This window comes from Coffea eugenioides, chromosome 8 (genome assembly GCF_003713205.1).
Source record: "Coffea eugenioides isolate CCC68of chromosome 8, Ceug_1.0, whole genome shotgun sequence".
NCBI classification, from domain to species: Eukaryota; Viridiplantae; Streptophyta; class Magnoliopsida; order Gentianales; family Rubiaceae; genus Coffea; species Coffea eugenioides.
The window spans coordinates 47188989-47201164 of record NC_040042.1 but is presented as its reverse complement, the minus strand read 5'-3'; the positions used below and the strand labels follow the sequence as shown (position 1 = coordinate 47201164).

The following is a 12176-nucleotide window of genomic DNA, read 5'->3' as shown; positions in this document are numbered from 1 at the left end:
TACTTTGCCATATTTTGCTCTCTCATTCGAATGTGTTCCGCACTGACAAACCATTCCTACTAGTTTCCATGCAATATGGCTACTTTTCTCCTTGGGAAAAAGCACGTCCAAGTTTTAGGTAATTCAATCAATTCTCTCTCAGGAAAGAGAGTTTTGTGAAAACGGTAAATAGTTAATAGGTTTAAATGAAACGCAGGCACAAACTTCAGACTGAAATGGTAAAAATCCTTAAACCATTAAAATAAAATTCATCCACCAAGCGATAATTTGAGTCGCAACAATCTCCAAGTATGAATGAAGGTGTTCACAACAATTGTCACAACATTTAAAAAAAAAAAAATTGAACAGAACATTCAAAAACTTCTTGAGCTCTGAGAGCCTTCATAGAAACATGCTTGATGGACATTCATAGGTATATATATCCCTCTACTTGATCTTCTTCTTTGGCCTCAACTGCAACAAATTTAAAGAAACAGAATCAGCGTGTTTGCAATAGTAAGCAAGATAAATGATTCTAGGAAAATCGTCATGTTAGCACACGTGTCGTATGATACACTGACCTGGTTGCTGTGCCCGCACTTCTTCTTCCTACAGTTCACAGCACGAGGATGCAGCCGTGCATAACACCTAGAGAAGAATTCCGATCAATAATGTCACTGCTCCACTAAAGGTTTGTTGGGAACGCACGGGATCGCAGACACACAACTCAGATCAGTGAAACATACAGAGATATCAAATAGATCGCCATCTTAAGTTCAATTCTCAACTACATGCCTGAAGCGGGTACTTCAAGACTCAGGCAAGCTCCTATTGCCTCAGGTCATGACAATAAATATGCTCATGACGATTAAATACACTTCTGTATATGCTCCAAAGTAATCTTGATGAAGGAAAAATAAGAAACAAACACTTAAAATCTTTTTCCGGATCAAATAAAAACCCGATGAGAAAAGACAGAACAAAGGCAAAATAAACAACTATGTGAACTTGTAATGAATTAGTAGTCCACATTATGATAAGACCATCCTGCATTCTTCTCCAGTAGAAATAAACTCCGAAAACACAAGCACCCACACATCAAACTGATCTTCTCACCTATGCCTCATTGACATTACATTGGGAAAAAATTGCTCAGCACTTGCTACTCGAGATCTCAAAAAAAAAAAGATGACTGTCAAATTCTCACCCTTTGGCAAAATTTACCAAGCATCCTAGCATGATCAACATTTGAGTCCAAGCTTAAAGCAAACGGTTATTTGGGCCATTCTCCGACACAGTAGGGGCAGTTTAACTAATTAGGTGCAATTCAGAGCATGTGTAGTTTAAAAGCATGATATTGTGACAAGATAGACTAGATGAGAAGGAAGGTATTTCCAACAGCCTGAGCCCTCAAATAAGATTAACAAAAGCTTCTGAGCTTGGCAGTTCTAGCTACCAGAGGGAAAAGGAACACGAAAATGAAATGCTTTATCCACAGAGGCAAAACGATCAAACTGATCTAAACAAATATTAGGGCAATTCAACAAAAATTAGTTTCCCAATTTTAATGAATGATTACACAAGCACAAGCTAATAAAAACACAGTTAAGCAATATTCCATCACTTAGTTGTGCGGTGCATAACAGAAATATCCAAAATTGAGATATCTACACCGAACTTGATAATGCAAAAAGAAAACTGTAAATGCGAAAAGAAAATTTACTTGCGGCAAATCATCTTGTCCTGATTGTACTTCCTAGCCAAAGCCATCAAAGACGGTTCAATGATTCCACCACGAAGCCTCAGCACCAGATGCAGCGTTGATTCTGCCAAAATGACAAAAATAAAATTCCAAATCACACACACTCTTTTTCTTTTCTTTTCTTTTTAAGTAGTAAAATCACTTATTTAGGTAGAACACCATCAGTTCAGGACTTAGAAAGGAAAAAAAAGTAATAATAAAGATGAAAAGTAAAATAAGAGGAGGAGGAGGAACCTTTCTGGATATTGTAATCGGCAAGAGTGCGGCCGTCCTCCAACTGCTTTCCAGCAAAGATCAACCTCTGCTGGTCGGGGGGGATTCCTTCCTTGTCTTGGATTTTGGCCTTCACATTGTCGATGGTATCACTCGACTCAACCTCTAGAGTTATGGTTTTCCCTGTTAGGGTCTTCACGAATATCTGCATCTTCCTCCGCTGTCTTCCTCCTTTGCTCTCTCCCTCTTCCTCCCCCACCTTTTATAGCTAGGGTTACTTTCGAGATGTCAAGCCCAAATCAACAGGTACTTCTAGCGCACTGCTACTAATTTCTAGGAGTATGCTTTACACAGCCCATTAGCCCATCAAGATGTCTATAGCCCATCAAGATGTACTCATATCTCACTCCAGCTCTCTGTTTCCACTTTTACCCCTGTCCAAAATTCTATGGCTCATGTTTGAAGAAATGCTATCAAAATTCTGTGGCTCATTTATTTATTTTTTGACAAATAATATTTGCATTGCAAATTAATTCTTTGATACTCTGCTCCTACCTTCATGTAATAAAAAAATTAGATTGACGTGCAAATTTCACTTGCCTTTTCTTTCCTTTTTTTAGGTTAAATAGAGGTGTTAATTCCATTTTGTCCCCTCAAACTATATACGGAGTCCCACTTCAGTTTCTGAACTTTAGAATAAAACACTTAAATCTCTAAATTACAAAATGTGTTTCGATTAAGTAAAATCAGTGACAAAATTCAAAAAATTAATGATGTATTAGAAGTGTGGAGAGCACGCTCAATTAGTGTCATTATGTAACTATTATAAACCAAAAGAATAGGGACATAAGATAATTTTACCTTTCTTTTTAATTCCTTCTTCTTCATCCTTCCATTTTCCTTTATTTTTTCCCATATTCTTCTTCTTTCCCATCCTCCCTAGTCGCATCCCCTCCTCTACCACCCCATCTTCCACCACTATCACTCCCTAACATCTCCCTTCCCAACACCTCCCTTGAAGTTTCTTTTCTTTGGGAAGAAACTGAGCGAGCCGATTTTGGAAGCGAGTGAACTCGCTACTTTAACTTCGCCGCCAATAATCCGAACAAACACTTCCACCACTTGGGTCGGGTCAAACTTCGGCAACACTTTGGATTCGATGAAGAAGCTATTGCTATTGGTGATGATGCTACTTAGGGAAGAAAAAACTTGAGAGCCAATGACAATTATTGGGGGAAGGGAAAGGAGGTTGTCTACTGCATCACTTGGTTGGATTCCTTTCACTGAATTACTGAACTCCACCCTTTTTCTTGATATTGGCCAGAAAAGGAAGGATGAAGAAGGAAAAGACAAAAAAGAACAGACAAGGATGAAATTATTTTTATGTCCTATTTTTTGGTTTATAACACTTACAAAAGATGAAATTAACACTTACACAACCATCAAGTTTTTTATTCCATCACTGATGTTACTTAATTGTAACACATTTAGTAGTTTAGGGACTTAAGTGTCTCATTTTGAAGTTCAAAAATTGAAATGAGAATTCGTGTATAGTTTGAGGGGATAAAATGAAATTAACACTAAATAGAGGACCATAAGATAGACTCGTATTTGGCATGACCCCCTCGAAATTTGGTGAATCCTCGTTCGAGAGTTTAGAGAGTCAGTTATTGGTCCAAAGCTCCATTCGATCGCATGGTTCGTAGTAGGTTTTTGTATTACTCCTATCGAATGGGATAAGAAATTTGAAGATTTGAAGACTTCTTGCTTTGCGGTAAGAAATTTTAAATTTCAATAGTGCTCAAGTAATGTATTTAAGGGTAAATTACCTTTTACCCTCTAGTGGTTTGGTGTTTTATTACACAACTGCTTTATGATTTTAAAACCCATATATAACTCCCATATGATTTGGATTAATGTGTTAATGATAGTTTTTTCATTAAAATTAGCGATTAATAGTAAAAAGTCAAAATTAAATTTATAAATTTATAAATATACCCTTTCATTACTTTTTTCCTCCAAACATAAAAACAAGAATTGAAATAAAAAATAGACAAATAAGCAATAGAAAATATCATTAAAGATTTAGTTTAAAAACCTATAATGATATTTGTAGTCAAAAAATATTTGGTACTTTTTGTTCCTTAGTTATTTGTTCTATATTTTTCTTTCCATCTGTTTTGTTTCTTATTCATTTATTTTTATTTTCCTTCCATCTCATTTGTATTTGGAGAAAATTAATATTATGTAGGCCAAGGTATAGGTAGGTTTTCAAAAATCATCTTTAAAAAAGAGAGAGATAAAAGGAAAAAAGGAGTGAAAGAGTGATTTATCAATTTATTAGTTCAACTTTGATTTTTTACTATTGACCGCTAATTTTAATTAAAAAATTAGTTGTGACAATTTAATCCAAATTATGAGAGAGTTATGTATGGATGTTTAAACTATAGGGGGTTTAATGAGAATCCAATGTGGCCTCAAAAGGGCAGGACAGTAGTCGACATTCGTTTGTTATTATTGTTGGCATTCTTCTTTTGGTTGTAGGAGAAAACATTAGTCGAAATGTTAAAGAATAGAAACATATAATAACCTTCAATGTGCAAAAATCGAAAAAATTGAGGGCTTGAGAAAATACACAAGGTTAAGAATTACCAAAACTAAGTGGGGTCCAGCAGAGTAGAGGTCATAGACACGATTGTATTACCCAAAAAGGAAGCAGCAACATAATGTACTTGTATGTGAACGTTCACGGTTTTACATTAAAAACACCAGCAACCACTAAAAAAGTAGTAGTAGTAGCGAGACAGAAGATATGCGTGGTCTTCTTCTTGTTTTTTTTAATGCTTTTGGAACAAATTGGTGTCTTGCATTCTGGAAAGGGCCTTCTCAAGCTGGCTCCATTTCTGCTCCAGCGTTCCACTATAGCCAATCGACATCCTAACCAATCCGGGCGAAATGCCGGCCAACGCCTTCTCTTGGGCGTTCATCTCGCTGCTGGTGCTGCTTCCGGAGATGGACATTAAGGTCTCATAGTAGCCCAAACTGACAGCCATGAACCCAAACTGAGTGTAGTTCTGCAGAAGATTCATGAAACGGTTAGCCCTCTCCTCAGTTTCCATGTCCACGCAGAGGATGCCCCCGAAGCCGTAGTCCTTGTTGGCCAAAGATTTCAAGGTGGAATGATCAGGATGATCATCGAGTCCGGGGTAGATGACTTTGAAGCCCAGTTTCTTCATGCGGGTAGCGTAGGTCAGAGCCCGGTGGCAGTGCTCCTTGATCCTCAAGCCGAGGTGGGGAAGCCTCTCTGAAAGTTCAAAAGCCACCTTGGGATTCATTGTTGGACCAAGCAGCATCAGAGCACCTTGTTGCAGATCCATCATGGAGTTCACCAGGCTCGCTGGACCGCACACAGCACCTGCAAATTGTAACCCCGACATTTGCCATCCTTAAATCATAATGGAGCTTACTTAGGAAAACCCACACGAACATAATAATAAGTCACGATCATAGCAAGACACCGGAGGAGCAAAATTCTATATTTATATCTATATCTATACACGCAGTGTTTATTATTAGTATTATTACTTATTATTTTCAGTATGTTTGCCAAATTAAGTCGGGTTCACTGCAGGAGAAGAGGCTTTTTGACAAGCTGAGCAGTCCAAAAGTGGAATCGATTCTACACCAGAATCCAGAGTTTTGTTGAATAAAATCCTGCATGCCGCCCGCCCATGGTGAAAAAGATAAAGCTCTGATCTTGAACGGGCACCCTAATTAAAAGCCGCAAAGCATTTAAGAGAGGTCTGATGTACCATGGAGGGTACGTGTGGATGAGATAAACTTGAAGAACATTACACTTGACGTCTTTGTTTGTTACTACTACTATTATTATTCTTATTGATTGTTGTTGCCGCTGCCTCAAAAGGCAATGAAATTAAAGGCGTTCTACAGCTACAGTTGTTGCCGCCGCCGGTCGCTCTACAGCTACAGTGTGTGATATTTTGATGCCACATCACACGTTGCCATAAAAGAAACCAAACCAACTCAGAAGCTTGCTGGCGGTAACTTTTTTTTTTGTCAAATACTTGCTGGTGGTAACTTGAAGTGGTACTAAAAAGAAAGAAGAAGAACTAAAATAAATTATTTAAAAGAAAATCAAGTTGATGGTGATTCACAAATTATTGTTAAAAAAAATCAAGAGATTCATTTAATTATATTGAAAAAGATGTAGTATTTAACAAAATTGATAATAAACTGAATTGCAACGTTTTAAAAAAATGAAAACTCGTATGTTTTAATTTTAATCTGTGTATAATGGTAATAATTTTAATTTTTTATTTTTTAAAAAAGTGTTATTGTATTGAAATTTGCCCCCCCCCCCCGCCTAATATGGGGTCCTAGCTCCGCACTGCGTGTGACAAGACCCCAGCCCCCACATTCAGGAATGGAATGGACCATCTATTGTCTCATTCTCGTACTGAGCCCAACTCGTGTGGATTCGACAAACATCTTATCCGCTAGGTTCCATAATCAAACCAATCTTTGACCCCAAAGAATCTCGCCTCTTGATATATTATTGAAGCACTTTGACGTCATGAATAATTGGCTAATGTGCAGACATCGAATTACTAACAGAGGATTCCCGCGGTGGGGAATCGGAGAAATCTGTTCTTATCTTCTTCTTCTTCTTTTTTAAAGTTAAAAAATAAAAAATAAAAAAATCAGTGGAACTTAAAAGCCCCCATCCTGGCGGCTGAGACCAAAAGTTGCTTTTGTGCAAAAATGACTCTGAAATTAAAAATTAGACTGTGGCGTTAAACACTTTAACAGCAGCAGCCCTTTCAAGTTTTACCCAAAATAGAACTAGAAGGCTAGAAGACGGCTAGAGGGCTAGAAGAAGCCTGGAACACAACACCGCCGAAGATTCCCAGACGGACAGCCGTACTACTACTAGGTTGGTTGGTTACAAAACGGTGCTATCAGTAAGAGGGAAGACGAGGATGATTCACAAGAAAAGAAACAACAAAAGCATAGTGATGTACCTGCAATGATGTCGGCGCCGCCACTTATGAACTTGGAGATACTGTGAACCACCACATCAGCACCCAACCTCCCGGGCGACATTACCATGGGTGCGAAAGTGTTGTCCACCACGACCGTCACCCCCTTGTCATGCGCTATCCGGCACAGCTCCGGCACGTTCGCCACCTTCAGCGCGGGGTTCGAGATCGACTCAAAGTACAGCACCTTGGTCCTCCCCTCCACAATGGCTTCCTTCACCGCCAGGTGGTCCCTGATGTCCACGAACGACGTCGTGATGTTGCACGCCCTCGGCATGAAATGGGACAGGAGGGCGTAGGTGCCCCCGTAGAGGGTCCTGGAGGCCACCACGTGCCCCCCGGAGCTGCACAGTTGCAGCAGCACGGACGAGATGGCCGACATCCCCGACGCCGTGCAGTAGGCTGCCTCCGTTCCCTCCAGGGCGGCCATCTGGCGGCTCAGGTTGAGCACCGTCGGGTTGAAGTGGCGGCTGTAGATGAAGAAGTCACGGTCGGGGCCGAGCTCGCCGGAAAACATCCGGCGCATGGTCTCGGGCTCCATGACGGTGAAGGTGGCGGAGGCCTCGATGGACATGTTAACGCCGCCATGCTCGCCGAACTCGTGACGGGCATTGGCCAGAGCGGAGGCAGGGTCCTGAATCTGATCGGGCCAGAGGGTGAGGGGCTTCATTTGTTTCTTGGCCACAACCAAGTCATCGCGGTCCCAATTCTCGTCGGAGCCGGACCTTTTTCTGGTTGGCGTGACTACGTTGCTGCGATTGATCCCAGTTTCGGCCATTTGTCGCGAGGCGAGTGATTGCACAACAAGTTCCTTTTTTCTTTTTTTTTGGGTTCAAATTTTACTAATTGAATGAATATTAGTAATTGGTACCAATTGAGAGCGAAGGGGAAAAGTAGAGGATAAATTTGGAAGAGGAATTTGAGAAGGAAGAGGCGAGGACGAATTTTCGACTCAGCTGCTGCGTTGTTAATTTATAGATGATGTACAGAGAGACTAGAGAGGAGGAAGGCTGAACCAGATATAAGAAAATAGTACTACTCCAAAAAAGGCTTAACTTGCCACTGAGGAGTCTTGCCTCCTTTGAGTTGGAAAATATGTACTAATTTTAATTACCATAGCAGGACTGGTTCGGTGAATCTGGTCGTATATTTCAAGTCTGCTAAGCTTTTTTTTTTTTTTTTTTTTTATTTGACTTGAAGAGGAACAAAGTCTTTTTTTTGGCTTGCCACGTTTTGTTTTGTGACCGACGGCAGGATTTGATCCTAGATCTCTCACTCCATCAATTTTGGTGGCTTGTTGAAGAGGAACAAAGTCGTATTAGTTAAATTAGCTGCTAAAAACTTGTAATTCTTCGTTCTCACCGAAAAAAAAGTTAAAAGAAAATCTCTTACTACATTTCAAGGGCTGTTTAATTAGTCCCACAAATCCAGTAATCCACCAAATTTTTTTTTCACATCTTCCAACGTACGTGACGTCCTGCGCTTCCTCACTTTCAGGTTTCAATGCTGCTTGCTTGTTTACGTTCGGTAGCCAAGAAAAAAGCTAATAATCTTCCTACTTCAGGAAATTACTTGTTAGTTTTTTATTAATTAAGAAAGAAGAAAAACGGAGAGAACTTTTTGCACAGCTACGTACACCTGCAATCCAAGTATTTCGGGAGTCCAAGTTGAAGAATTAAATGTCAGTAGTATTTCCCATTTGGGACCTTTCCAGCATTTGTGCGTGGGTCAAAGGGATGGGATGCAATCTCACTAAATATTTTTCCTTATTCTAAAAATTGTAAAATGCTGTTGCTTTTATATATTAAACAGCTAAATCTCGGCTTAGTCCTCTGAGTGACAGATGCATCAAAACGTAATCCATTACATTTATGATTCTTAACCATTTTCGCCAGAAATCAGATTTCTGGCCACATACATATATGCGTATTTTCTGCTGAAACATGCAATAAAGCCGAATCTAGGTACTACCACGCGCTTACAAACAGAACCCAAAAGAAAATTGTTGCGACCAAATTAATTAACAAGGATCTCATTCACCTATTTAATGCCAATCTCATAAACGGAACATTTCCTTCTTGGGATATTCAGTAGTCTCCCATTTAGCATTAGGCAATTATCTTCATTGCATTGCATGATCTAAAAGTTTAATGCTTTATGGTCATACAATCGGCTTATGTTGTCGTCATACTTTCCTTTCATTAAGCTTCCTTCAAAAGAAAAAAAAATATCGACTTTTATGGAAATTATAAGAAATCACATTTGTTAAATCAGAAACAGGAGCGACCGATTTTGCATCATTGCCCCTTCAAGACATACATTTCTCGTTTTGCATGCGGAGATCTGAAGCTCGCTATCAGGATCAGGACAGAACTATAGCAGGGACAGTATTTCTTACAACATTGAAATTTTTATTAAAGATTAGAAGAAAAAAAAAAAACTTAATACTGCTACTACGGTATCAGACGCCTTTTCTATTTTTTGTATTTAGAAAGGGCCAACGACTTATACTACTATGAAATAAAATTTGTTAATAAAAAAAAAAAAAGAACATGATCATCTTGGTGTACTGTTTAGGATGATGCGGATGTGGTTCTGAGATGATTCACAGTCACATCATGCCATACGATATAGGAGTCCCCTTATTATATGCCTAAGCCTTTAGAGAGAGAGAGAGAGATGGCGTGCGTGTGCGTGTAGTACGCCAGAAGGGTAGTACAGTAAATTTGTTCAGATGAACGCATGGTGCTTGTCCCACCACATGAATCCAGACGCCATCGTGCGTGTTTTGTGTTTCTTCCTACTCACAGAATTTGGAACGGAGCTTGTCGGTCCCATCCTCATCTTCAATGGCATTCCTTTAGAAATGATTTCTTCAGATAAAGAAACATTTTTAGGTCACATGTTATGTTTGTTAGGTTAGGTTTGTAGGATTTGTTTTCCACGTGATTGATTATCTGAGACTCGAAGAAAACCTGCACTGCTTCATATGGATAACGACATGAATGAATATTAGGCTCGCTCTTATTATTATTGATTGCTTTGCTACCCCTTTTTAGTTTTTATCCGCTACCCGCCGTATTTCCGCTTCTGTTTTTTGCTTTTCTCTTTTGCTTTTAGTTTTAGGTTAAGTCATAGGGTAATATGATGATTTATGGCAGAGCAAAAGGGCGGTATTGAGAACTTTGGATAATTTGTAGGATTATTCTCAACCAACCGCAAATAACACACACATCCAGAATTTAAGTCAAACCCACAGTTAAACCCAAAAAGCATGCTGACTTTCAGGCCACACCGAGGAACTTAAGTTCTACGCACACACACCACTCACAATCGATGTGAGATTGAGAAAATTGGGAGGGGAAACACCAAGACTATTGCCTTTTAACCACTTCTGCATTTCCTTTGAAAGGAAATTTGTAGTGTTACTGCTTGCTACTTATTTGGTATCTAAATTATTATTATTGCTCCAACAGTGTGGTTGGACTTTTCAATGGCGGAAAAACTTTTCACGGTTGGACTCAGCTTCCACACCCAAAAAAAAAAAAAAAAAGAAAAAAAAAGGATAATGATTGATGTCAAGAAAACTTAGGAGAAGGCATCTCTGCTGGGAACTTGCAACATTCGACCGCACGCAAGTTTTGGCTAAGATAAGGGTAAGGGTTATGCGTTGGATTGCCATGCTTTAAACACGTACCAGGAGTATATAGTACTGCAAGAGCCGGCAACGATTAGGAGTCAACGACAACACAAAGTCAACTGAGAGAGACGAGCATTCCTCCAAATTGCAAGGAACCCTGCTCATGGATGATGGATGGTTGTTGTTTAGTCTTCGGATGGAAGAAAATCATGAACTGAAACCCCAGGGAAGGGAACTTAGCTGGGATATCGGGCCACATACATTAAATCGTCCAAGTTTGAAATCTCCACCTGGATGGATATCATATGGATAGTGATGCTGATATGTGCCTGGTTCCAGTTTTGGCAGCCACGGTAACAGCACCATTGCTTCAAGGCTTTGCCACATGAAGAATCTCCAAACGTTAATGCTGTTTCGAACCTATTTCCCATCCCTATGTTGTTATTATTATTATTATTATTATTATTATTAAGATAAGATGGAAAATTATCAAATCTGCCCTGCTGAGTGGTCAGAGACACGCACGCACGCACTGGTGCCAGATTATCATCATTTTGAAGAAGAGTGAAGAGGCGGATAAAACAGATGGAAATGGGATCGCAATTTTTCGTTTTGAGATAGTACTACTCATCAAGTTTTGACTGTTGTCATAAAAAAATAAAAAATAATAAAACAACATTACGCGCGCGCACACGTCAGACGTCAGACGTCAGACGTCAGCGAGCGATAGACTCGTCGGAAATGATATACATATATGTAGGGATGGCAAAAGGGCGGGGTTGGGGCGGGGCCGCCCCGTTGCCTATTAGTTCCCCCCGTCCCCCGCCCTGCTCCCCGCCTTGCCCCGCTTCCCCGGGGGCACCCGCGGGGTTAATAAAATTTTATTATATAATTTTATTATAATTAAATTTTAATAAATAATCAAGTACTAAAATATCAACACATCACCAAATTATTATTCATTGTAATTTTACAATTGAAACTCATAAAAACAATCAAACAGAAGTTATTTGAATACAATCCAATATGATGAAATAAATATAACTAAAATAGTCAAATTTTCACTTTTAGTACAAATGCAATCACTAATTCTTTATTGTGTTTGTGCTTTTTTTTGAGAAAAAAATGTTATTCTATTAAGTGTAATTAGAAATTTAGTATAAATGTATTAGTAAATTGGGAAAATGATCGGTTTCATCCTTCACATTTTACAAAAATATTCTTTTCGTCCCTCACTTTTAAAACGAAGCAATTTCGTCCTTCACATTTAAAAACTGAAGTTCTTACATCCCTGAACCCAAATTTCAATCTAAATCAAACCACCAATTAACCTGATTACAAATTTTGGCGGTGTAATTGGTAGATTACTTGATTACCTCTACTTGATATTTATGTAAAATTTAATGAACCCAAAAATAAAAAATAAAAAATTATAACATAAAAAAGAAAGATTAATCTTTCTTACATCATCATTGTATACACTGATAGTTTTATATACCGCAATATCATTTCAATTTAAATT

General features: G+C 38.8%; 2 protein-coding genes across 2 annotated transcripts; both read right to left on the bottom strand.

Moving 5' to 3' along the window:
- Positions 1-204: 204 nt before the first annotated feature.
- LOC113781030 (ubiquitin-60S ribosomal protein L40) lies at positions 205-2214 on the bottom strand. Its single transcript, XM_027326857.1, has 4 exons — positions 1976-2214; positions 1703-1805; positions 561-627; positions 205-453 (listed from the first exon to the last, which is right to left on the bottom strand). Exons 1-4 carry the CDS (start codon positions 2163-2165, stop codon positions 427-429), a joined length of 387 nt encoding a protein of 128 aa, XP_027182658.1. The 5' UTR covers positions 2166-2214; the 3' UTR covers positions 205-426.
- A 2363-nt stretch (positions 2215-4577) lies between these two features.
- On the bottom strand, positions 4578-8080 carry LOC113779197 (methionine gamma-lyase). The gene is made up of 2 exons (XM_027324701.1): positions 6997-8080; positions 4578-5369 (listed from the first exon to the last, which is right to left on the bottom strand). The coding sequence occupies exons 1-2, from the start codon at positions 7790-7792 to the stop codon at positions 4792-4794; spliced, it is 1374 nt and encodes a 457-aa protein (XP_027180502.1). The 5' UTR covers positions 7793-8080; the 3' UTR covers positions 4578-4791.
- Between the last annotated feature and the right edge of the window lie 4096 nt (positions 8081-12176).